Raw genomic sequence first — 26616 nt, forward strand, 5'->3', positions numbered from 1 at the left:
TGCTGTCATTGTTCAGTGCAGCATGTGGTAAAGAAAGTGTTGGAGAGCTTGAATCAAGACAGGCTTGATCACATAAAACAATGTCTCTGCTGGAACGCCCACTTTCCTGACAGTTCAATCCAGTTCACAACTGATTAAATCTCTATGTATGAGAGCATGCTGCTACTCTTTCAACACTTGCATTTATGTATATCATCTGGTAAAGTCCAGAGCAGTAAAGCACTCACTGATTTTTGCAGCAAGACAGCTCGAAGCCCCGGTAAACTGTGTGAAGTATGAATGTGCCCAAAACTCTGGCACATTCAGTAGAAATGGCACAGACCTCAGCAAAATGTTTTGCCAGTATATCTTTTTTTTTTTTATTGTGAATTGAATGTGTTTGGACCATTGTTCAAAACATCGATATGATTCAAACCAGCTGTTACGTCCCTGTTAATGCTGTTAATATGTATTGCAGGGGGAAGTGCACCTGTGTATTGACTTTTTACATTTTATTAAAGCAAATTACTGGCTCATTCAGCTTTCTAAGCTTTGTGGTATTTATACAAAGCAAAACTTTGACCTCTTAGAACCTCAGTTTGAACAGGAGTGCCCTTTAATTGAGTCCTTTTTTTATCAGTTCTAGTCAGCGTTGAATAGCTATACCTTTTATTACAAGACAGGCTGATCATTTCTTTGCCTTGCTCTATGCCAATCACTAGTCATCAATTGGTAAAACAAAAATATTGTTATATTCAGTAGAGTGCAAGAGGTTTAGAAAGCGGAGTTTGAACTCTAGATTGTTATGGCCAGTTTTGGCTAATTTGAATAATCTATTTACATGACTCACTCAGAAAATATCTTTGTTACACTTGCTGTGAGTCATCTGTAAAACTTTTTGACCTGCAAAAATGATATGTTTTTATTGTCTTTCACAATGTAAATCTGATTAATTTTTTTTTTAGCTGATTTGACATTTATCCTAGGACCGAGGACAGAGAAGCAGAAATGTACTCTTGGTGTCCTGCAGAAAGCTTTTGGCAATGACCTCTGTTGTTAAATAAAATGTCTGCTAGTTGGTGTCTTGACTGATAAAGCTCAATTAAAGGGTAGTGACACTTTTTTTTTACAATCAGTGGTATATTTATTGGTTTAGAGTAACTACACAGAATTGTTATGCAAACATTAATATCTGGAGTCTTTCGGTTAATATTGATTTAATATAAGCGTGTGTGTTATTTCTGTGTTTCCAAAGCCATACCCTGTGGCAGGATGGGGAACTCGGCAACCTTCAAGGCAGCGTCTACTTGTCAGACACTGGCAGGCTGGCTCCAGCCACTAAAGAAGACAACTCTCAGCTCGCTACTGTCATCAAGATGGGCTGGCTGGATAAAAATCCACCTCAGGGGTATGAAAGACAAAATACATTTGCACAAGCTGAGGATCTGCTAAAAAAAAACCCAATACTCCACACAAATATCTGCTGTGTACATTTCATTAGCACTGTGGTGCCGTTGTGGACATCTTTGGGCTGTGTTCATACGTTCACAAAAATAACTACTATGCCTTTCTATATATTAATCCCTAAGTTACTGTTTACGTGACGTGACGTGTTAACATTACTGGTAACGTACAGTTGGTTTTAGATGATTTGTAATTGTGTTATGCTGAAACACATAAAAATGTTATCAGTTCAACAATACAAATCCTCTATTCTAATTCCTCTTGTATTACAGTAAAAGGAATTTTTATTGTGTGCTATCGTACACAGGGCCCTTTACTATCAGCGACGATGGGTAAAGCTGGATGTTGACTACCTGAGATATTTTGACAATGACAAGGTAACAAGTAACACTCACATCAACACATTAATATCTCACTGGGAATTTACATCAAATGTCAGAAATGCTTAAAAAAACATTTTCTGTTCCACTAACTGCTCACTTGTAGAAACACAACATGCACTTCCTGCATGTGTGTGTTTGCTTGATGTGGATCTGTTTGATCGAGTAATTGTTGCTGTGTGTGTTGCAGGAGGTGTATTCTAAAGGGATCATCTCTACTGCCTTCATCACTAATGTGACCAGTGTGGGAGAGCTGAAGTTTGAGGTCGTCACAAGCAACCGAACTTTTATTTTCAGGGCTGAGAGTGAAGGTCTGTCTATTTTTGTCTGGTCGTCTATATGTGTGACCACATGTATAGGAAATAATGTGCGATACGTCTTAAGCCTGGTGTACAGGGGTTTGTGCATGTATATTTTACTAAACATGTTTTTACTCATACATGTGTTTGTACATACATCTAGTTGAGAGAAACGACTGGGTGACTGTACTGCAGGACTGCACCAGGGGGCGCAATCTGCACAGCACCATGACCCCTGCCTCAGCTTTGACCCCAGACTATCAGGGCTATCTGGAGCTCAGAGGGTTACGCTCCAGACTTTATACTGTTGTCGCCTCAGATAAAGTCTTCCTCTACAAAAGCATTGATGTAAGGACCCTCTATTAAAAGAAGCATCAAATAATGAAAATGCCATCAACAGAAATGTGTTATCTAAAGTGATTAAAAGCATCACACAGAAAGAATCATCATAAAACTAATGTACCATTCTGCCATTTCTGTTCATTGCTTTCTTCACTTAGAACATTTTTAATGTTCGTGTTATTCAAACGTATTCAACCCAAACATTTCTTTTCTTCCAGGACTATCGTATCAGAGTGGGCATCACATCTATAGAGATGAATGTAGGAAATGTCAAAGAAACAGATCGCCGTAGCTTTGATCTCACCACACCTTACCGCATATTCAGGTACTGCATGTACACAAGAATACTTTTGTTTACTCACAGACTCTGCCATGTGTGTGTGCATCTTGACTTGGATACGTACTGTGTGTAGTCTGATTATAGTTTGTAGTCTGACTTTTTTCATCTCAGCAATGGATTTTTGTTTTCACATAAGGTTTTAAGTGCAAAGGTAATCGATCTTCATTGTAAGTCAAAGTCAGGCTCAGTTGGTCTTGGTGCTAGGATACTTATGGGAAATTAGACCATGTTGTTTCACTGAGAACTCTCACCGTCCAACTATCCTCAGAGTCCTCAGCTGGACATCTTTCGAGAATGTGAAAAGGCCTTTGTATGAGAGAGTGTGATGTGTGTGCACAAGTGTTTGTGCTGATGTGGTGTGTGTGGTCTTTTGGCTGACAGTGCACAGCCTGCAGTGCAAGGGCTCAGCTTGACAGGATGGGGAAATCTGAAAAGGCTTGTGTATTTGTATAAGACTTGAGCTGTGTGTGTGTGTGTGTGTGCCGTTTGAAAAATTTGTGTATGTGTGTATGTATATTTTTAGGACAGAGAACCAACATGTTTGACAGATTCGTGGCTTGACGCAGACTCGCATGTCTGAATCCTTCCTCTTCTCATCTGTCTGTGTGTGTGTGTGTGTGTGTGTGTGTGTATGTGTCTATATAGTTTCCAGTGTTTGACTCAAGTATATTTAGCAAAACAAGAGCAGAATAAGAGTCAGAAGTCAGCAGGCTCATGACCATAAGAACACACACACTGGACAAACACAGGCTTTCTCATTTCTGCCACTTGCTAGATCTTAATGACACCATCATGTCGGCATTAACACTCGGCCGTGTGCTTGTCTCTGTCCGCAGTTTCATCGCAGAGTCAGAACAGCTGCGAGAGCGGTGGGTGGACGCCATGCGGCAGGCGATAGGTGAGGCCTTGTCGAATAGCGAGGTGGCAGACCGGATCTGGGCGGAGCCTAGCAACAGTCTCTGTGCCGACTGCGGGGCTCCCAAGCCGGAATGGGCTGCCATCAACTTGTGTGTGGTGGTCTGCAAACGATGTGCAGGTTTGTGTATGGGTTTAGGGGCTCGTGTGTGTTGTTGTTTGCATGTGTTTGTGGTCAGTGCATCTATGTATCTTATGTAACTATTTAGATTTATACAGGGAACATATTGATAGAATTTTTTCGGTGTGTTTCAGGAGAGCACAGAGGACTTGGTCCCAGCATCTCAAAGGTTCGTAGTCTGAAGATGGACAGGAAAGTCTGGACAGAGGAGCTTATACAGGTACATTTTTGTTGACACTGTGTCTCGGGTTTGGTTTCCACCTCTGAGGCAGCAGTTTGCGGTGGTGTTGTAATGGGTTTATTTACACCCATATAATGGCAATGAATATTAGCAACTTGGTCCAGTATAATGAAATGAAAATAATAATACAAGTGAACAGGCATAGCTAACAGTGTATGCTGTCAGAGGATCGGGCACATCCTAACCACTTTAGAACATCTACACACTTGCTTCCTTCCCGTCTTAATGCGGAAATACTCCTTTTAAACCCCACCTGTGATTCAGGTCTTCTTGTTGCTGGGCAACGAACGGGTAAACAGTTTCTGGGCAGCTAACGTCCCGCCAAGCGAAGCTTTGACACCCTCTAGCTGCAGCGAGGAGAGACGGCGCTTCATCACCAACAAGTACCGCCAGGGAAAATACAGAAAGTACCACCCTCTGTACGGAAACCAGAAAGAGCTCAACAATGTAAGCCATAAACACTGTTTTGGTTGTTTGCTTTTTGTCTGCGTTACCGTCATGTTTGGATTTGTCTCTACACCCTGTCTTTTCTGTGCTTAAAGAAATTTCCAATGTAGTTTTAACGCGCATTAAATCTCTATAGAGTCAGAGTTAGTCAACATATCTTTGGAAAGAAAGGCTCAAGTATGCAGGGGGATCTAAAGGCTGTTGAGATGGTTGGTCTCGCAGATCATTGTGACTAAATTGCTTTTTTAACCCATCATGGTGACTTTATATATATATATATATATATATATGTGTATATACACACACACACACACACACACACACGTGTGTCTTTTGCTTTTGGACACCTGCTTTTTTTTTTTTGCTGCTGAATGTTGTATTAATCTCTCCCCTTTGCCTCACAGTACAGACCCTTCCTCAGATTTTTTTCCTTTGCTTTTTACATATGTCTCATAGAGGGTCACAGGCTGGATTTTGCATGTGCACAGGCATATGTGCACACACTACATTGTCCATCTGCATTCTGCATGTTTAAGTCCTTTCAGTTTTCGTACTTATCTAGAAATGCTTTCACTAAAGGAGACCATTTAATCTCTTTTAAGCTAGTGTGAATGTACTCAGCTTATGTTAACAGCCTGAAATAACATGAAACTATCTGTTGTCTCACAGTGGCAATAAAGCAGCCTGTCTTCAGTTCACTCCTTTGGTTGTTTTCCTCCTTTCCCAGTTGATTTATGCAATCTACACTTGTCACTTTAGCCTAAAGTGGGGCATTTAAGGGATTCATTTGAATTCAGTGCAGTTGGCGTGAAATACAGGTTCCTGGACTACAAAAGCTGGCTGAATCCCTGATTAAGTTCAACATGTAAATCACAGTGTGCCAATTACAGTAATGTTAATAAATGATATTCACAGCCAACTAAACTAAATTAAACACAGAGGAGAGTGATGTCAGTAGAGGTTTCAAACTAAGCTAGCATTGACGGCTTTATGTTGTATCATTGCTTTGCACCACTGCGTGTGGTAAATGTCCTAGTGTTTCAGGCCCAGCTCGGTCACTCGTTAGCTGCTTAACCCACTTACTGCAAACAATGTGGACTGCTCACAGTGTGAGTGAGTCATACAGCCTAGCACCTGACTGTGAGTTTCATTTTTCCACCCTAAAGTATTCAACCTTGTCTGTGTGTCTCTGCCTCTTTTGAGAGGAGATAAAGGAAGTTTTAGTGTCTCTCACACACACACACACGCACCAACCACTGCTTGTTTTGCTTTAACCCCCCTTTTTTTTTCAGTTGCTCGTTCTCCCTTCTTCACTCAGTCCTCCTCCATGATGGCTATCTGTTTTTCTTGTTCCTACTTTCAGGCAGTCTCTTGAGATGTGATCTCTCTGGATTTTCTACATTTTTCTGTCTTTCTGAAAGCAGATCCTCCGCTCATTTCAAACAAATATTTAGTCTGATTACTGCAGATCTACCTGTTCATCTTCGTCCCATGTTAAATACTTGGAGTTCTTCAGCTCTGCATTGCAACTCTTTAAACTTGGGTGTGTCTTAAGAAATTATAAGCTCTGCAGTCTGCTGGTGTTAACTACGCAGTTATGTGAAATGGCATTGACACTGAGACAATATGTGCGAGTGTGACAGGGAGCGAGAAGCCTAAGCTGGTGTAGTGTGTGAGTAGAAGAGTGTCTGGGGCCATATTCAGGTTTGTTTGTCCAGCCCTGGCTTTTTATCCCCACTTCTCTGTTTCCACTCTTCTTTGTTTTTCCTTTTTTTTTTCCTGGATGTGACATCATTACTCACCGCTTTAGCTGGAATGTAACTCCGCCTCCCCCTCTCTCCTCCTCTGCTCCTCATTGTTTGGCTGGGACTGCCAAAGAAAGTTGATCTCCTCACTCCTGGCTCTTTCTTATTTGTAAGTAGCTAGTATTCTCTTAACTTTCCGCCAGACTAAAGCATTACAAACTAGGTGTTTTTTTTGCATGTTTAACTTTGTGTGTGGAGTTTGTGTCTACTGACACTCCAACAAGAGTGATTCAAAGGAACTGAAAACTTCCAGGTAAGGTTGTGTGTGCTGGTAGGAGAGAGTAGTGAAAGTTTGTTGTGTGTCTGCATGTGTGTATTCATGTAGGTTATATCTGTAAAGAATGTGTGTTTTAAAAGGGGGAAGGTTAATGTCAATATAGGAATGTGTGTCAGTGGACTTTGGATCTCTGAATCAACCCATATTTGAATGTGTTTGTGGGGCATAGTTTTGCCTCGAGACTATAAGGTCTGCTGCACTGTGGCTCTATGTTAGTGAGCACATTAGAGTTATTGTATTGTATTGTTTTTCACTGGAGTGGGCTGAGATACATTAATATGCACATAATGTGCGTGTGTAGGCATGTTTGTGTGCCTTTTTTGCATTTTTGGTCTGTGTTGCTCTCTCTGTTTGTGTGTGCATGTGCGTGTCCATGTGTTCCTCAGTGTATTCAGAGACTAGATGATAGGCTCACCTCTGTCAATGGACATCATTGTCTCTCTCCTTCTATCCCCTCCTGCTTTGTTCCCCCTCTCTCTTTGCCTTTTACTCTCTTTCTTGTCTCTTTTGCACTAGCTAACTGTTGAGAATGTGTTAAGAATAAACATGACAGCCATTGATTGAAGAGCTTTGTTGAAATGTTTGGCGGTGTCCTTCATGTGTTTGTGAAATGGTAAAGGTGCCAAGGGCACTGGGTGGAGCACAAAAAGGCATTTGACAGAGAAATGTACAGCATGGCAGCATGTACAGCAGCTATTTAAGACAGAAAGAAGTGTTGGTAGTTTGAGAGTATGTGTGCCAAGAGTCAGGCACTGTCATTACAAGTAAGACTTATTATGTTGCATCTTATTATGTATGATCCCACAGATTATGTGCTTCATTTTGATGTTAGGAGTGTAAAACGTTAACAACAGATGAGTCAGTATTTCCCATCTGTACAGCCACTATCAGGGGCTCATCCAAATCTTCCTAAGCTTTTGTTTGTTGTGTCTATGTTGACTACATGCTGCTTACTATTTGCATATTAGATGGATGGATGGGTGGATGGACTTTATTGATCCCAGACTGGGAAATTGTATCGTTACAGCAGCATAAATGAAATAATTACATAGTAAGTAAAAAATACTTTGGTACTGTTGTACTTATTATAGCAAACATACACAGTTAAGAGTAGTGGTAAAACACTTTATGGACTCTGGTTTTTGTGCCGTCATAGCTTTGGAAAGTGGCTTCCATTGAAGAAAATGTCTCCCAGCCTTTCTTTCTGTCCATTCCCTGCTGCTGTTTGTCTCATCTTTCTTCCCTTTTCAACCGAGTCCTTTCATTTCCTCATTCACACTGTAGGATTTTAGCTCATGAATCCTTTTCAATTGTTTTTTTTATTTATTTATTTCCCAGTGGCTTTTTTCCTCCCTCATTGTCTGTATAAGTCTGTCTTTCTGTTTTCCTCCATGTTATATTCATTCTTCTCTTCTCTTCTCATCTGTTTGGATTTTCACCTCCACCTTGCTCTCCCTCTCCCTCTCCGTCTCTCTCTCTCTCTCTCTCTGTAAACTGTACCCAGTGAGGTAATGATGGAACTTATGTGGATAACTGCTCTTTCCCATCTGGATTTAATATATGGACGCGCATACACACATATATAGAAGCATGGGTGTATCTTTAGCAAGACGTTCAGTATATGTTAAATTGGTCAAAGCAGGGCTGCATGTGTGCGTCTGAACCTAGGGGGTGTGATTGTGTTATGTTGAGTTTGTAGCCAAGTACAATCAATCAATGATTAATAATGTGCCTCACTGAAATGCTTTCATCTTCCTTTCACAATATTTTTCTTTCTTCTATGCCTCTCATCTCTTTCTTTTCCTCCAGTTCTGTCCCACATAACTGCAGAGGCCAGATGGAGGCCTGTGATTTCAGACACACCCAGATAAAATCTCTCTCTCTTTCTCTCTCTTTGGGGAAACTGGGAAGGATTCTTGAATTCCCTTCTCTACTCTTTGTGTGTGTGTTATTACATTACTCTCTGTTTCATAGGTAGCAGATGTTGGAGGGCGTTAGGTCTTCAAACACTCAAGCCCATTTCCTCGTTCCGCTTTGTTCTGATTGGTTCACCTCTCTTGGTCAGACGGCACATGGCTGACTATTGATACATCAGAGGACACTGACCTACATACAACTGAGCTTTCACATGCTTGTCCACAAGGGACATTTTACTGCGAGACACACACACACACACACACACACATACACACGGAGTCATTAGACTAGGAATGTGTCGTCACAGAATACTGCACAGATCTGTACTTGTTTGCAGCAGGGTACTGTTTATAGTTACTGTATAGTGCTTGTGGCCAAATTACAGTATATCAATACAGTATGGTACAGCTTGGCCTGTAGGATGGTGGCTAATGTTAGCCGTGCAGGGACTGATCTGAGGTATTGATTTTTCTGGCTTATGGCGTCCATCAGTACAGATAAACAAGATGGTCAGGTCAGTGTGATGGTTGAAGTTGATGGGCAGCCATTTTTTCTAGTATCTCTAGTAATAGGCATTCGGAGTTGGGGCAGCTATGGGAGGGGTGTCCCCTGGTCCCTGTATGCACAATTGTAATGGTTACATAAATAGGAGTTTCAAATGTTTTAGACAAATGTATGTGGAATATTTTTGCTCAATTAAAGATAACTGACAAAAATATATCCCCAGTGGTACATTTTTCCTATATGAATTCATAGTGAAAAACGTAGTTAACCTTAATTGAGCTAATACTCATTGGTAAAAAGGAATTTTGCACAAAAGTAAATTAGACAAAAAAGAGGAGGTGAGAAAAAGAGAATGGAAGAATGCAGGGGAGATGCTGTAAATTGTTTCCCAGGCAAAGGAAAAGAGAGTGCAGTGCCAAATCCAAGCAGAAAAAAGGTGAGGATACAAATCCTCCCCAGGGATCAGCACTCTGTCTAGCACATGGTTTTCCATTAATCCAGTTTTCCAAGATGGTGCTGCAAATGCAGTGGCCCTCTTGCACTTTTCCCACTGCTCTTTCGTGTTGAACCCTCTCACCTCTGTCTCTTTGCTGCTTCCCTCTACTCTAGTTGGAATCATTATTCCCCCTCAGTCCTGATCACAAGTGTCACTGATTTACTGTACCTACGCCCATTTCAAAAGTTTTAAAAGGCATTTTTCCCTCTTTCTCTTCTTTTTCTGTTACAATATAATTTAAACAGCTGTATTTATAAGCAAAAGAAGCTTTCACAGTTATCTGAAGCCAACAGACAGCTGGTCTTTGACACGTGCCTGCCAAGATAACACAGATTTTTTTCAGCTGTATTTGTAAAATAATGTAATATCTGATATAGTTTGTATTTTTGATTAATTTGATTTATGAATAAGACAAAATTATTAATGGATGACAGACAGCTAATTGTCATGCAAGTGGAAAGTCACAAAACTCACTTGAGAAAATCATCTGTTTGATTTTGCCTGGCTGCAAAGTATCATTATTTTGTGAAACATTACTAAAGACATTCCTAAATGATGGTTTTTCCACATGAATTTGATATTAGGAGCATTACAAAAAGTTAAGGTTATTTAATTGTCTGTTTAAACTGCTGTTTGATCAAGTATCCATTGTTGCACTTTGCCTTGATAATGTTAAAATGACTCCAGGCCGTTTACATGCTCCCTTTGTTTCAGCACGATGCCTCTGCTTTTCATCATTCGCTGGCCAAGTGTACCTGAAAATAGCCCCTGTCTATCAATTGCTCCATATATAAATAAAAAGAAGCCGCCAAAAACTAGGGCAGACTATTGTAGCAAATGAAATACCGAGAATACAGCTTGAAATAACATTACGAAGCCCTGTAAACCAGCTCTATGGTGGCACTCATGTGATCCATATGATGAGATTACGGGAGTGTTAACGATGTGCATGTGAATTTCTTCCACTCCAGATGGCTGACTATAAGCTTTTTGTTCAGATGTCTTCAGTGGTGTGTGAGACAGAGGAATGCAGTTGGTCTCTGTGTCGTGTGTATGTGTGTGTGTGTGTGTGTGTGTGTGTGTAGGGGTCTCTTGTGCAATTTTAATCTTTGTTAATTGGTTTGTTTGTCTGTATGTGTGTGTACAGCCTCAACAGAGCTCAAATAGAGGAGGAGGTTCTGTCTGTATGTGTGACAGAGAGCTGTGGAATTTCTCAATCAGATCCAAAAGCGCTTATTGGTTTTAACAGAAGACAGACTTTGTGTGTGTGTGTGTGTGTGTGTGTGTGTGTGTGTGTGTGTGTGTGTAATTGAGTTGAGTTCCTCAGCTGTAAAAACACTGCATCCTCCTTTTCTCAGTCATAACTTCTTTCCTATCCCGCCTGCCCCTCCTTCCTCTTGCTTTACATCTGGCTTTACAGTATCTGTACTAAATGCTTTCTTGCTACAGTCTAAAGACAACACTCTACTTTTATCTTTGGGGTTGTTGCCAGGTACAGAAATCTGTATTTGTTTGTCATCATGTGGTTTAAAATCCACTTCTAGAAACTAAAACAGTGTTTTTGTGTTGTGTGGGAAAATTTTACTTTTGGCGCAAGTATCTGTTTTCAGCTTTCAACAAATGAAGATAATGTACAGTATATGCATGTTTTCGTTATTTCTCACCAAATCTGTGTGCATTTGTATATAAACTTTTGTTTTTGGTCACATGTTGTGCATTTGAAGGTTGTTATTAGTCCACTTGGATGTACTGGAAATGACTCAGTGGTTCCTTCAGTGAATTATTATTGTGCAGCCTTACATAAAGAGTAGCTATGTTTTCTCTAAGATCAGAGTTCATTTCACCAATGCTCCTCTGAAATGAAGCAAAAGGTTTCGTTTGGGACTTGAGGCCTAATCACTATTAAATGACTCCAGGTTGGTTTGTTATTAAATGTGCATACAGTGGGCTTAGAGAGCGCTCAACAATTGGCACAAGACTTAAAGACTTAGAACACAATGTTGGAGGTTTACCATAATAACCTCCACAAGTCCTATAAATCCCAGAATAATTACTAGAATTATTAGAATAGTTTTTTTTTTTTTATTGACAGTACAGTTTTTTAACAATAACAGAGAAGACACTGGATTAATTTCCACTTGGTAAAGGCGCAGCACCGTTGATGGGTTCTGGTCCAAATCAGAAAGCGCACTAGACTGGTGGTGGTTCTGGATCAGTAGAGGGCTCGCTGCAGTGTGTTTGCCTGCACAGACGCACTGAGTTTGACCTCAGCAGTTTCCTTTGAAACAACGCTGACAGAGGATCACATGACGTGATTAAAGTCAGGTCAGCAGCTGCAGGAACATGGTGCAAAAGTCATCAGTTTATTATCACTTTAGTATCCTTCTCACTCCTTTTTAATCTCTGTCTTTCTCTGTCTCACTGTCAATGTCAATTCTGTCTTGTTTCAGTGTCTCACTTTCCCTCCCAACCAGACCGGGGTTGTAAATAGTTTTACAACAGTACTAAAAATACTATTAAAGTTGTATTCTTACAATGTGTGTCTTTATTTTATCTGACCAGTCTGGAGGTTGACTGAAGTTTCAGATTTTTTTCATTCTAGCCAATCACAAATATAAAAATACTAATTTTGACTTGCAGACTGATAGCAGCATTATGTACAGTGAAAAGCTGGAGGCCAACAAGCAACACATCATTATCCCCATCTTTTGTTTTTGTACATGAGAATTTACCCATGTGTGCTGTTTTTTCCTTCCTCTCTCTTTCTCCTTAGGCTCTATGTATAAATGTGCAGTGCAGCGATGTGTTGGAGACTTTAAGCCTGATATTCTGCGGTGCAGATGTAAATTGTTCAACTGGTATGGCAAGTTGGCCTTCCCCTCTCTCCTTGGCCAACGCACACTCACAACCCTTACAGGCTGAGTTAATTAGCCACAATCTCAACACAGGTACAGTATAACTATGTTTGGACAGGATCCCATAAGAGCAATATTTTAATAATGCTGATATATGGGTTGAGCAGGGTTTTTCATGAAATTATAAGTCAAAGATGTGTGACAGATGGATTGTCATCTGGCTCACTTTACATAAAGATAAAAAAGGCAAAGAAAAGTTTAAGTCAAACTCTGGAGCTGGAGCTCTCAGCTGCAGCATACGCATTAGTTGATGGTTTGTGAATTATATTTGTCTGATTTGTGCAATAAGTCTAATAGTGTTTATATTGTCTGGCGATGTGACAGTAATCCTGTCAGAATGATTGTGTCACATTTGTTTTCCAACAATAATAACATTTCTAAATGCCATTCAATAGCACAATGTTACTGTCCAATATATTACATTTCTAAATGTCATTATACTTGACCAAATTCACATTCCTGTTACTAAGTGCACTTCTTCCTCTTGATAGATAACAGACTTGCATGTTAGGTTTTACTCAAGAAGATTATTTACCTCTTTTGTTTGTTTGTTCTCCTACAGAGCTTCCTAGGTCAGAAGTCGGCGGGGCCATGGAAGCAGTACATTACTCAGCACCACCTTGTGTGTCTCACAATGGCTTCCTGTTCAAGACTGCATCTATGGCTCGGGCTATCACAGAGCGCAAGGCCAGAGAGGGTATTTACAAAAGCCAAGCAACACTTGCAGTGCATGCATTCTGCCCCATAGTAATATAGATCACTAATACTGAAAACTGTATTTGTAAAGCCAGTTATCTGAGCTTAAGAGTTATTTTAGAATTATTATGATTCTTGATATTATGCATGCTAAATCTTTATTTGTCCCTCCTCATAGAGTTCAGTCGTCGCTGGTGCACGTTGAATGATGGCACCTTCAGCTACTACGAGAGTGACAAGAACTCGAACCCTAATGGAGCACTGAAGGCTTCAGAGATAGTTTGTTTGGCTGTCGACACGCCTGAGAAGCATGGGTATATACACAGAAACTGACCCTCTGACACTTTTTGACACAAATGGCTTCTTTTTTTCTCTCTTCATATCGCCCCCCCCCCGTCTCACCTCCTCCTAACCTCTCCGTCTAACCCTCAGGTACGACCATACCTTTGAACTGTACTCGGAGTCAGAGCGTCTCTATCTGTTTGGCACTGATGACCCAGACAGCCACAAGGAATGGGTCAAATCTATTGCCAAGGTAACCACCAAATACACATTGGGATCTAGACACACAAGCACAAATACTCCTACTTTCTCCCTAGGTGCACCCCTACAGGGGGGAGATTTGACTTGTTTGATTTTTGTAGTGAAATAGGTAAGCACTGATACGTGGAAGGGGTACAGCTCCAGCTATGCTGAGGTGGGAAATGCTGCGTTGTGGTCAGGACAGGGAAAGCTAATGCTGACTTGTTTCCTGCGTGACTTATTTCCCCTCAGAACATCATTCCTTACAGCGGAGATGATTTTCAGCTGCATGATTGTGTAAAATGAAGCTCTCAAAGCCATTATACGCTTGGTGCTGGCGTAGTTTCAGCAAAGTGTGTGCCAGAGTTCAAGCTCATGTAGCTTGAAATGTATAAATGATATGATGGATGCTGCTGAATAAAAACAAACTGCAACTGCAATGACTAATGCATGTTGAGCCACAAAGACTGTATGAGCCGACCTATAGATGACTTTGTTGCACAGTTACTGACTACACCACTCACTCTGTTTCTAGCAACCCCCCCCACAACATTGAAGTATTGTACAGGAGCCTTCTTCCATCAATGAATTTAATATTGATTTCTGCTGAGGGTCTCAGTTATGCAGAGACTGAAGTGGTTAAATCGTCATAAAAACAAAAGGGAAACTATGTTAATGTCCAATCTATTACAAGGCCACATTGTCTCCGTTTTTATTTGTAGAGCTTCATCCCAGCCAGTGCAGAGCCCTTGCTGAGGTTGGGCTTTGAGCGGATTGGGCGGCTGAAGTGCAAAGACGGTTTGAACCTACAAACATCCAAGGTTGGTTGGTTTGCTCTGGTAGGCTCCACTCTTCATGCCTACCTGGCTGACAGCCAGGGAGAGGAGATCCACCTCCGCAAACTGAATGAACTCTGTGAGTGAGACTCATAAACACAAATACATCGATATACACACACATACACACAAGCTACATTTTTACTGTGTACATATTATAATCTGTTTACAAAAAGATCGACAGATTGTGATGATTGACATAACATGATTTCTATGTACTTGTGCTTTACAGCAATTCAGCAAGACAATGAGGTGCTGGTTCTGGTGGAGAGAGGAAGGTGAGATTACAGCAGGGATGCTTATTGGAAAAGATTATCTCACAGTGTCAAGTTACATTCAATAGCACAATGATGTGTTTCTTTTTAAGATTAGCTGTTTTGATATATTTTTCCCCGTAATCCCATGCTCTTTTTCCCTCTCCTCACGTGTTGAATGTTTTTGTCCTTTTCCACCCCTTTTTGTCTCCCCTCTGTGTCCCTCTCTCTGTATGTAGGACTCTGTACATAGAGGGAGAGAGGAAGTTGGATTTTGCCGGCTGGTGTGGGGCCATCCAGGCGGCAGCGGGGAGTGGAGGAGACACACTGAGCCAGCAGCAGCTGACAGAGACAGACATCCCTGTCATAGTACACAGCTGCATCGGCTACATCACACAGTGCGGTGAGAGACATGCAGAGATTCACACAGACATTGACAATAATGCGTCCAAAGGCTCACAACATTTCCTCCATGACACACTGCACACGCCATACACAGGCACACACACACACACACACACATCCATGCCATGCACTTTATCTCTGCCACACACATGCAGTATGGCTGCATTTACATCACAGGAGTCTATATACACAGTCTATATTGCTGTATGCCATTGGTTGTTGTTGCTGTTACTGTGTGTGCACACACTTGGCAGGCACTTTCTGTGTGTGTGTGTGTGTATGTGTGTGTCCTCATGTGACTATAATTGCAGGAGTTCTGGGTCTGCCAGAGGCCAACGGACCGCAAGACAACAAAACAACTCTGTTCCACCTCCATTTCTCCTCTTGCTCCCTCCTTGCTGCTTTTCGTTCCTTCTCTCTTGTATTCTCCTCTTTATCCCGCACTCATCATTCTTTGCCATCCTCCCACCTCCACCAGCTGACCTGCCTTCTTTCACTTTGGTGAGCTGTCTCTCTCTCCTTTCTGTCAAGCCCTGTTCTCTCCGTTTCATCTTTTCCTCCTCTCACTCCTACATTTCCCTCCATTTGCTCTTTGCACTTGTGTGTGTGTGTTTGTGTCTTTGTGTGTGTGGGAGTCTTCATTATATTGATATCCTCTACTTTCCTGTTGGTAATGTTAATCCCTCTAGTCAGTTTACTGGGAAACCAGGATACCATCTGGTAGTGGTCATTTACACATTTGATGCAATCATCCTTTATGTTGTGATTAAGTGAATTGACTGAATTTTGAATTGACTGAATTTTTAAAAGCTTACAATAGCTGACAGAAGAACAGGACAAAAGAAAAAAAGCAAGAGGTGGTTTTGGTTTTCAATGACCAGAAGCCCTCTAGTGGACATAATTTGCACTGAGTCATTTGAGCTGTGTTTGACACCCAGGGCACTTTCATTTGTTTTTCCAGCTTAATTACACCAAAACACACAGTAGGGATAATTGTAAGCATGTTGCTGTTCAGGCCCCTCCACTGTGACAGAAATGTCACAGCAGATATTTTGCTGATTTGTCATTTTTTGCCCTCAGCAGTCGGTTGACAAACTGATATTGGACTACACATTTTTTGACATCATTGGTTGACAACATGCTACAAGGTTTTAGCCCTCAGAGAACAATACAGCTGCAGAGCGTTCCTCCTATTTCAAAAAATCTATAAGAGCACACGAAATTGAATAGCCACATAATATGTCCTTAAAACCAATCTGTAATGTTGCATCAATATGGGATATTTCTTGTAAAACCTCATCCCCATAATGCCCCATAATTTCTCAGGAAGAAAGAAAGTAACAAGGTGTCATTTTTTTCTAGGCTTGACATCTGAGGGTATATATCGTAAGAGTGGTGTGAACTCCCGTGTGGCAGCGCTGTGTGAAAGATTCCGACGTGATGCTCGCAGTCTCCGTCTGAAGGAAGGAGAGCACCAGGTAGATGACGTCTCCAACACACTCAAACGCTTTTTCAGGGAGCTAGAAGAGGGGCTCTTCACGTCCGAGGATTCCAGCACCTGGCTCAACACCGCTGGTAGGAATCCCAACACTGTTCTACAATATAGACGAGCAGTAATCATAGAAAACACATTTTTCCACAAACACCTAGAGATATACAGCCGCGCAAGGCATTATCATCTCATTTGGCAAGGGCGACTTCCACCACAGGTGCTTTCCCTGTCTGCATTTGTTTTGTGTCTCCATCCCTAGCAACCTTGACTTTTTGTTTGTTTTTGGACTACACAAATTAGACAAAGTAACAACAAGTTTTGCTGCTGCATCTCGCTGGCTCGCCTTCGGCAGTTTGTCATAAGCGTTGAAGTGACAAAATTTTTTACTGAAAGAAAATTACTTTTTTGCCATCATGATTTCAATGTGAATGCTGCACCAGCCTCAGGTAGCCAGCCAGAGGCAGACGTGTTCATGGCAGCAAAGTGAAAGAATAGAATCACCATAGTTTTACCACAGTTTATTTATGAAAAGAACCCAAATGAAGGGACTTCTTGATTACTCCAAGTGAATCATTTAAACAGCATTTTTATATGAATGAGTCTGTCCCAAGCTTTTTGATCAACATAAGAGGTTGTGACTGATCATTTTAAGTGGTTTCTACTGTGATTTAAAATGCCAGAGATTCACCCATTACTGTCTGTTTTTTCCTTCTTTCTCTCTCCCTCTCTTTTGTTCTCTTGAACTCTCATCCTGTGCTTTGAATCTTTCCCTCATACGTTTCCTGACACTCTCTGTGATCCTGATTCTCTTAATTTTCTGTTTTCCCTCCACACACTCTGTCTTACTTGCTCCAGCCGTTCAGGATGAAAGTATGAAAATCTCACAGTACCAGATGCTGTTTAACAGACTTCCTCGTGTCAACAAGGCTACACTACAAGCCCTTATCAATCACCTCTATTGGTGAGAAAGAGACACGCACACACAGAAATCCCTTTGTGTCCTCTGTGTATGTCTGTTTATGCCCGTGTCCGTTCTCCCTGGCTGTGTTTCAGCGTGCAGCGTTTTTCTGAGCTGAACCAGATGAACCTCCATAACCTGGCCATAGTGTTCGGTCCCACACTGTTCCAGACCGACGGGAAGGACTTCAATGCTGGGCGCGCCATAGAGGACCTCATACAGCACTACACACTCATCTTTGAGGTCAGACTCACTGCTTGCTGTTAGACAGGAGGACAAACCATTCTGCTGTCTAAGCTGATTCATTTATCTTAAGTGATGTCATCACAAAATCACAAACACAACATAGACTGCACAGTTCTCGAAGACTGAGATGCCAATGGTCATCTTATTATAATTGAAGACAAGATCAAGCTCGGAAAAACTCTAGTCATGCCTGTTTTATGTCCAATAGCCTTTAAATGTATATCCTTATCATGTTATGAGTAGAAAGGGGTCTTAACTAGTGTCATTTTCAATTGTGTGGTGATAAAATTATGTTCTTACAGCAGTTTTGTTTGTTTGAAATTGATTAGAGAAGATGGGAAAAGAAGGAGTACGTCAAGAAGAGGGAGGACAGGGAGGGTGGAAATACATAATAATGAGATTGCTTTTCAGAGATAAGAATGAAATCCTTGCAGCCATTGTCAAAATGTACTTCCCATGAAAGACAGCCCACAGAAAGCTGTATATTAAGTCTATTATTTTGTTTTGATGAGATTAAAGTGAAGCGTCACGCTAGTGGCGTTACCATAGCTCAAATATCATCAACAGGGAATCTGGGGATTTCTGATCGAGATCTAAGGCATGCTATGCTATAATTAAAGTGTTATGGCAGCTGATGATTGATTCCTTTTATTCGTGTGAGTGAATAAATGTGTGCGTACTTGTTTGCAGGTGGATGAGCAGCAGCTAAAGAAGCAGCTTGAAGAGATCACTGTTATCATCCAAGTGCGAGAGAAACTCAACACAAAGTTTCCTGTGAGTCACTCACATAGAACACTTAAGTCATTTTAATCATTTTATACAAAGGACGTTTTTATGATCTTATATATTATCTTATATATACTCTTATATAATAATAATTTATTTCATTTTTATGGTGTTATGCTATGGAACACAATTTGTCATTATCTATATGCTGGTGTTTTGTGCATGCTTATGCTTATATGTTTGCACGTGTATGTTGCAGTAAGGCATCTATGCATGTTATACTAATGCTGTCATCTTTCTGTCTGACATGCGCGTGTGCGTGCGTGCGTGCGTGTGTGTGTGTGTGTGTCTGACACTTCAGAGTACTGAACCTGGAGGGCACTTCATCTGCACAGTGTACCTGGAGGAAAAAAAGGACACAGCCGAGCAACATGTCAAGGTGACCTGGACACAATATTACTTCACATTTGACAATTTTGTCAAAAGTTCTTCTCTTGTGTGGTTTACAATAAGCTGCAGGGCAAAAAAGGTGGTTGCATTGTTATGCAGCCACACTTTTGCACTTTGCTGATGAGAGAAAAACTCTGTAGTAACTGCATTATTAACTCCCTCAGATCCCTGGTTCTATGACAGCAGCAGAGCTGACCTGTGAGGTCCTCGATCGGCGAAACATCCCAGTTAAAGACAAAGAGTACTGGAGCTGCTGGGAGGTCAGCGACAAAGAGGAGATGGGTGAGACAGATGGGAAGACAGAGGGACAAGGGACAATAGACAATAGTTCACAAACATCTAACTTATTTTGTCCATAAATGTGTATTAATTATGTAAATATGTATATTTGTTATTATATTAGAGTACAGCTCTATATATAACTCGCTTGGTTTGGAAAACAACACGGGTTCATATGTATAATTAACATGAAAGATGACAAGGCCCACAGCGAAGCAAAAACAATGACTCAAAGCATGTGAAGTTCTCTCCAGTCAACCTGCAGCCTGACCTACCCAAAGTGACACACAAACTCCAGAGGCAAAAAGATTATTCTCAGTAACGCAACTGTGTGTCGCAGTTTGTTTTGAGCCTGGTATGTGGGCCATCTGGTTCCCCACTGGGAAGCCTGTAGGTGGTTTATGAAATGCCAGTAAAACAGAACTGATCTGGCAGATTTCCCATCACTGGTCAAAAAACCAACCTGCTAACTACGGGAAGAGGTGTAAGAATGTTACTGAGAAAAATGAAGGAAATTAGAAAGAGTATGAGTGACGAAAAGAGCTGGGGAGGAATTCTGTCAGTCACTTGTTTACTACATACTCCACTCTAACAATAACAAAAGCAACTTCGTAGTTCGGTATGTAGGCATGTAGGTATGTTTGCGAGGATGTAACGTGACAGCATCCTAAACAACGTCTGTATTCCATTGTTTACTAAAATGGAAAGGCAAAAACATTTTTGTACCAATTAAAAATATTTTGCGCTGTCAATCATGATGTTTGTCTGAACCTGACAGTCGAGTTGTCTTTTCCTTTAAAAATGCTAAAATTCTTCCCGATCACGTAAACAAATAGCTGAATAACTTTTCTATCACCCCATGACGGTGCTTCCCTCAGAACGTCCACTGCACTATCAGGAGCGAGTCTTGCCCATCCTTCACTCCTTTGGCACCGACTCCCATCTGCTCATCAAGAAACACCTCGCTATGGATGCGATGGTCGTCTATCTGGGTAAACACACAAACCGACTGCCAACAAAATTATTCTCTCCAAATCACTTGAATTGTTAGCACTCCGCATGACTTGATTCTTTATAATCTATTGTGCCCTCCAGGCAGTAAAGTTGACGCCTCCAAACACGGCATGATGAAATTCAGAGAAGAGCGCCGACTGGGATTGGGACTGTCCTCTGGAAGTTTCCACGACCGATATTTCATCCTCAATTCCAACTCTCTCAGAATGTACAAAGAAGTCAGAGTGAGTTTGACATATTTACTCCAAACAAATTCGATGACTTGGTTTTCTGGTGTCGCATTCTTTCACAGAGTCACTCACAATGTTTCGGTCTCTCTCCGTCTGTCAGAGTAACCGTCCAGAGCGCGACTGGCCCGCAAAAAGCCTGAAGGTCTACCTGGGTATTAAGAAGAAACTCCGTCCTCCCACGTGGTAAGCACTATCATTTCGTGGCTGCCGAGCTCTGAATGGCGAGAAATGTGACTCTGCACCAGGAGGAAGACAGGAAGGAAAATGAAAGGCTATTGGAATCAATTTACCGTGGTCTATCGCTCATTTCCCCCGGCACAAAAAACAGGCTCTTTCCCTGGAACGTTTAAAGTATGTCGACCTTATGTCTGTGAATATTAAGAAGATGCCACTTTTGCTGAGAGGTATAGTTCTGATTACCTTTGATATTTATCTTTAGAAACTGAATGCATTATGCATACCTTTCTCTAACTTTAGAAAGTTAAAACACACCTCTGCACCACTATTCCCCTATTAGGAGCTAGTATCAAAGCACTACTAAGCAAAATGTTACATTTTTAAGCTAAATGCAGATAAAAAAAATCTCACTGGCTGTTCCGCCGTTAGCAGTGTGACTAGTTTTGTCTGTGAAACCACTGGTTATGGTCCATACCTGGATCATACCAGTGCTTATGGTATGATGCATACCTGTGTGGGAGCAAATTTACTTTCACGCATGGGTTGAATAATGCAAATACATGCCTGAGTATATTTATCAAGAGAATGAATTAACATAATTTAGAAAGCTGTATGTATTGTTAATGGACTAGTTTTACTTGAACCAAGTGTGTGGCCCTGAGCTTGCTTCAGAATTAATCATTCTAAAACTATATACAGGTTGAGAGCCACTTCTTTAACCCCACTTCCTGTTCAGCATAACAGCCTAAAGGTATAATTGCTAAAATAAAACATTACATTTTCCAAGTTTGGATACATTTAATTATATGTCTTCGCTGCAGTAGCTCATGGGACCACTAGGGGGCAGACTGAGCCCAAGAATCTTCAGCACTGGTGCATTTATAATTGTGCTGCTGCTGAACTGATTTCATCTTTCTGTCTGTTTCTAGTTGGTGTCTGACAGTGGTATATGAGAGTAAGAAACAAGAGAAGCCAGAGAAACAGCAGTGGTGAGTAGCTGTGTATGTATGTACACTTTATGGGCAGCATCCTTTATATCATGTCAGCTAGCAGTCAGAGCCCTCACAGCTCAGTCCCAGTTCTGCCTCTGTTGTCAGTTTCAACAAGCACACATGGTTTCTTCCAAGCTGTTTACTATATTACATCCCAACCCAAGACAGACTTCCTGCACCAAATCTGTCTTGAACTTCTTAGACATCATATCAAATTATTTCATTAGTTTGGACCAGTGTGCAGCTCACATAAAGATCCAGTCCTCAGACTGTTTGTGTGTGTTTGTTTGTGTGTGTGTGTGTGTGTGTGTGTGTGTGTGTGTGTTTTTGTACATCATCCCTCCATAAATTGTGTTATCTGAAATATGAGATATCTACAGATTACTCACTGGCTACGTTTATATTTGTTAGATATATCAACCATTGTCAAACCTAACATCAAGATAATATATTGAGTCATTTCTCTCATGGCAACTTTGACAACTACCCATAATGTACTTCAATTATCTGCTTATTTCAGTATGATGAAGAAAATTGAAGAATATGAGTTTTTCTTCCTTTAGATAATTTAGTCTTGTCCTGCTGCAGTTAAAGCATCATACTGTGCTGCACCATTACTATAGCATTTGTTGCTCATAGTGGACACATGTTTAACATGCATGTAAACATGACCAATGTTAGAAAAAGCAGGTGTTTTTTCTGTAGGCAGAGAAAACGGGTCAGTTCTCTGCGTGAGAGTTTGAAGAAGGAGGCATATGAAAGGTCGGCTCCACCCAGGAGGGAAATACACATGAGTACACCTGTAACCATACCTCTATTCTAATTTGGGCCCCTTCGCTTATACGTCCTTCTGTGTGTGTGGGGATGCGCATGTGTGTACATCCATGTGCGTGCTCTGTGTGTGTGTGTGTGTGTGTGTGTGTGTGTGTGTGTGTGTGTGTGTGTGTGTGTGTTTGTGTGTTCACGTTACAGTGGGCTCTACTCTGTCAACAGCTGTAGACATCAGCGTTTTGTAATGGGAGCGCTGTTCTCGTCACGCTGTAGGCAGGATCATCTCTCGGTTATGCTCCATCACCGTGTTGCTCACAGCGAAAAACACACCTGAGAGGAAGAAACAGAGGAAGGGGATGTGGAGGAGAGATAAAGGAGGCAGGGGAGAGAGTGGAAAGTAGAGAGGCAAAGTGTCTATGCTGAAGGGGAGATACTGTGTACTAAGTGAGAAATGTTTCCTTCACTCCAGGTCAAAGAAAACTCGGTGTGGAGAAGAATAGTTAAGAGATAAAGATGAAAGTGAAAATATGGAAACATTTCTAGATAATGAGGTCCACATGTGGCTGACTGAACCGCTCTCCCAATCTCATTCACCCACCTACACTTTATGTCCTTTAGGTTACCTGTTATAGTGACTTAATTTTCCCTCGTTGTAGCACTATTTTATTAGCATAGTCCTGCAGTCACTGTACTTAAGCTCATAGGGAAACTGATACATTTTAGGAATATTATGTAAATTAAACCCATGATGGTAAATGAGCAGCATTTACTCCTCTGCAGCTGATAATGTTATATGTAAATGTATTGTAGAGCGTCACTGCATCCTGCATTTGTAGGAATAGTGTGTCTGTTCCCTTTGAATCCCCAAAAAAGCACAGATGAGCTCGGCCGGCCTTAATGATGTAAACTTTGGAAAGGTGGGAACTCTGTGTGAGTGTGTGTCAGTGTGTGAGGTGTGTTCGCATGAATGCCAAATCTCCTGACTTGAGCTAAATTTATGTCTTGGGTGTAAACTATAAAATGTTGAGTTCCCAAGTCTGTATCAGTGTTTGTTGTGTCTCAATGGAGAGCACTCGAATAATTGTTGTAGTCTAAATTTGTGCTCATAACAATAATATTGTCTAAATAAAGCCTGTTTATTCAGCACCACAGCACGGCTGATGACTCAGAGGGCTATGTGATGGCAACTGAGCGGCATAAAATATGCACACACACATACAGACATTACACAGCCGCAAGTACACTTTTCACAGACACACACACTGAACACTGAAGGTCCTAATCAGAGTGTCTCTTTTTTTTTTGGGGAGTTTAAATTAGGAATCAAGACTCAGTGTTGACGCTCGTGGCGCTACCACCGGGCGCCATAAGAGAGGATGTGTCAATTTTAGTTAATATCTTTTACCACCTCTCTCTCTCTCTTCTTCTCCTCGTTCTTTTTCCAAATTCCCTTAGTCTCTGTGTGCTCCAATGCCGCTCTGACTTTCCCTCTCCCAAAACAACAAACAACACACACACACTCAGACGCACACACTATCTCCTGATTTTTATCACGCCGGCTCGCTCACTTTATTACCCTCTATTTATTTTCAGGTTCCTGTGCTGTGACACCCAGTCAGAAATGAGGGAGTGGTATGCCACTTTTCTCAGTATCCAGGTACGATCTCTCTGACATACACACACACACACACACACGCACACACACAGACATGTAAAAACAATGCGCTGACAGCCTGAAATCCACAGGACTTGGCATGATTATTTGCACTACTAACCAACATTCATGAATCTTGACATTTTGCTCTTTATTTCCATCGGCCAATATTCTTTAAGGGTTGTAAAAACCAGACCAATAGGTCTGGAGGGGGCATGCATACCTCAACAGGACAATTTAAATGACCAGTAACATGCTTTGAAATAGCATTGCAGGGTTGTAAACTCTCTCCATCTCTCCCTCTGTCCACATCCACTCCTCATTAAAGTACGATGGCAACGTGTGGCCTCAGGACGGACTCCAGAAGACACGAGTGAGCCGAGTGTTGCCGGACGCCCGTCACGGTAACGTGTCACTGATTCCGCTGCGTGGCAGTGAGAATGAGATGCGGAACAGCGTAGCAGCTTTCAGCCAAGACCCGCTTGCTGTGAGTCAACCTACCAATCACTGGGACTAATCCAGGACAAACCAGGAAGCTCAGTGTGAAGCTACTGGCTAATCAGAGCCATTCATGCTGAACAGGTGGTCCACACCCTCGACCCTTAATCCTCACCACAGTGGAGAACAGATTTGCACTTAAATTGTTCTAGTTGTGTAATACTGTACACACTTAACTTCTGACTGGACTGACCTCTATTCAGATCTCTGCTTAGTTGTAAAAACATGCCCATCAAATTTTCTTTTCATGTTACGCACTCTCACCAACACGAGGACAGGAGTTGGGTGTCGCACCTGTTCAGAATCAATAATCTCTGTTCCATGATTCATCCATGATTTGTTCATCATGACAGGATCTGGGTTCTTAAACTGTAGATTATAAGGCTCTTCCATGTGAAGTGTTTTCATGAGCCTGGATTCCAGCACAAGAGCAGAAATCACTAATTTGTGTGTGGGTCTAAAAATGTTTAAGAAGCCAGATGATGTGAAGAGGAGTCGACAGCAGCATCGTCATACTGTAGGAGGTTAGAACTGAGAACCGACAAAACAGAATTTCAGCAAGAGTTATTTTGGTGAGGCTCAGCCAAAACTCCCTTCAGAAACACCAAGGAAACAACAGAAACTAAAACACACACATTTGAAGTTAACTCACGCCTGCAGGCAGACTATGGTTATTACTGCGTTCCACACCACTGCTGCCATATCAACTCACAGAGTTGTATACTTGGCAAGAATTTGACAAACATCACTGGTTTGTTGGATTATATTTTAAGCACACTCAATTTAAATAAGACCTGTTCCACAACATCAACATCACCCTTTCCATCTGTTCCCGTGTTTTCTTAGAAAAACTGAGTGCAGCCATCCAAAATAATTCTCTCTGCGCTCAGCGTTGGTGCTGTGAGACCAAACGTCCACAATCTGATGATGCAGTTGTCTCATCCTGCTGCTTCTAGCCATCACATGCCTCTCATTAGTTTGCTGCAGGCTGCGGCTGCACATAAGAATTCAACTCAGTCTGCTGTTAACTCCATCGGCAGGAGCAGAAATCCACGGCTGCCACGTTCCAGATACTTTCTATTGATCCTTGTCTGCTCTGTGTAATGACTGGATACAATTTTCCTGAGTGAGTGGAAATGTGATTGGTGTGGTGATGGGGCAGCAGCAGAAGCATGGGTTTTGCAAGATGTTTGTGGATGTGGGGGTAAAGGAGAGAGATATTCCCTGCATATTGACATGTTTAGTTTTTTGTCTTTGTGTCTGCCTCTGTTTTTGACTCAAGGTCAATCCAATAATATTCTGTTTGACTTTTGAATGTTCATATCACGGACGGACCACTTCTCTCTTTCCTCTTCACACGTCTCATTTAGACACACCATCACCACCTGCCTGCCTCTTCAAGTCTTTCACCCTACCTTTCCCTGCTGTCTTCAGCTCATCACTCTCTTTGCCGTCTCCCCCTTTTTTCTACACCTCCAGGTTTCTCCATCTGTTTATCTTCCTCCCAGTCATAACCCCCGTCTGTTGTTTGTGTTTCAGCTCTTTAGAGATGTTCGATAATGGTCGCTGCGAGAAAGGTAATTTCACACTCAGATTAGTTTTAAGGTGGATAAAACAACAAATGCTACCATACGTACCATGTTCATATTAAAATGGCTTTGCTTCGTATGTCAGCAGTTTATTCTGTCGCCTGTGTGAGCTGTTTCAGACTAGCTGGTTGATCTAAATGTGTCTTCAACGATAAAACCAGTGCTTGTGAATGTGATTAGATTAAAGTAGATGGAAACCTATTCTGTTACTATTATTTTCTCTTTTTGAATAAATGCTTCACTACTTTCACTACCGATAGTATTTAAAAGATGATGAACTTTGGGCTATGGACCCACCAATGAATCGAATAATGAAGTAAATAAGTGACAGTTTTGTGTGTCTGTATTTTGCGGACTAAGTAATAAATCTATTAAAATATAATTA

At 41.4% G+C, this 26616-nt stretch overlaps 3 protein-coding genes across 6 annotated transcripts in view; 1 reads left to right on the plus strand and 2 right to left on the minus strand.

Moving 5' to 3' along the window:
• The window catches only part of anapc15 (anaphase promoting complex subunit 15), a 256108-nt gene that overhangs the window by 123858 nt on the left and 105634 nt on the right, over positions 1-26616 (minus strand). The window lies entirely within an intron of this gene.
• mmp28 (matrix metallopeptidase 28) overlaps positions 1-26616 on the minus strand; it is a 246599-nt gene that overhangs the window by 7579 nt on the left and 212404 nt on the right. The window lies entirely within an intron of this gene.
• The window catches only part of LOC139199648 (arf-GAP with Rho-GAP domain, ANK repeat and PH domain-containing protein 1), a 35160-nt gene that overhangs the window by 6957 nt on the left and 1587 nt on the right, over positions 1-26616 (plus strand). For 3 of the 4 annotated variants that reach the window (XM_070828732.1, XM_070828733.1, XM_070828735.1), the window contains exons 5-32: positions 1235-1387; positions 1751-1820; positions 2014-2134; positions 2286-2470; positions 2683-2789; positions 3641-3840; positions 3975-4060; positions 4346-4528; positions 12301-12475; positions 13005-13139; positions 13317-13452; positions 13571-13673; positions 14383-14575; positions 14729-14774; positions 14990-15153; positions 16518-16730; positions 17503-17608; positions 17701-17848; positions 18542-18625; positions 18939-19016; positions 19192-19309; positions 20185-20298; positions 20402-20544; positions 20651-20733; positions 21657-21716; positions 24084-24147; positions 24473-24631; positions 26182-26219. In XM_070828732.1, the coding sequence (XP_070684833.1) occupies positions 1235-1387; positions 1751-1820; positions 2014-2134; positions 2286-2470; positions 2683-2789; positions 3641-3840; positions 3975-4060; positions 4346-4528; positions 12301-12475; positions 13005-13139; positions 13317-13452; positions 13571-13673; positions 14383-14575; positions 14729-14774; positions 14990-15153; positions 16518-16730; positions 17503-17608; positions 17701-17848; positions 18542-18625; positions 18939-19016; positions 19192-19309; positions 20185-20298; positions 20402-20544; positions 20651-20733; positions 21657-21716; positions 24084-24147; positions 24473-24631; positions 26182-26202 (3448 nt within the window). In that variant the 3' untranslated portion in view covers positions 26203-26219. The remainder of the gene's footprint in view (positions 1-1234; positions 1388-1750; positions 1821-2013; positions 2135-2285; positions 2471-2682; positions 2790-3640; positions 3841-3974; positions 4061-4345; positions 4529-12300; positions 12476-13004; positions 13140-13316; positions 13453-13570; positions 13674-14382; positions 14576-14728; positions 14775-14989; positions 15154-16517; positions 16731-17502; positions 17609-17700; positions 17849-18541; positions 18626-18938; positions 19017-19191; positions 19310-20184; positions 20299-20401; positions 20545-20650; positions 20734-21656; positions 21717-24083; positions 24148-24472; positions 24632-26181; positions 26220-26616) is intronic. The other variant, XM_070828734.1, reaches the window with a different exon arrangement.

This window comes from Pempheris klunzingeri, chromosome 4, assembly GCF_042242105.1.
Source record: "Pempheris klunzingeri isolate RE-2024b chromosome 4, fPemKlu1.hap1, whole genome shotgun sequence".
NCBI classification, from domain to species: domain Eukaryota; kingdom Metazoa; phylum Chordata; class Actinopteri; order Acropomatiformes; family Pempheridae; genus Pempheris; species Pempheris klunzingeri.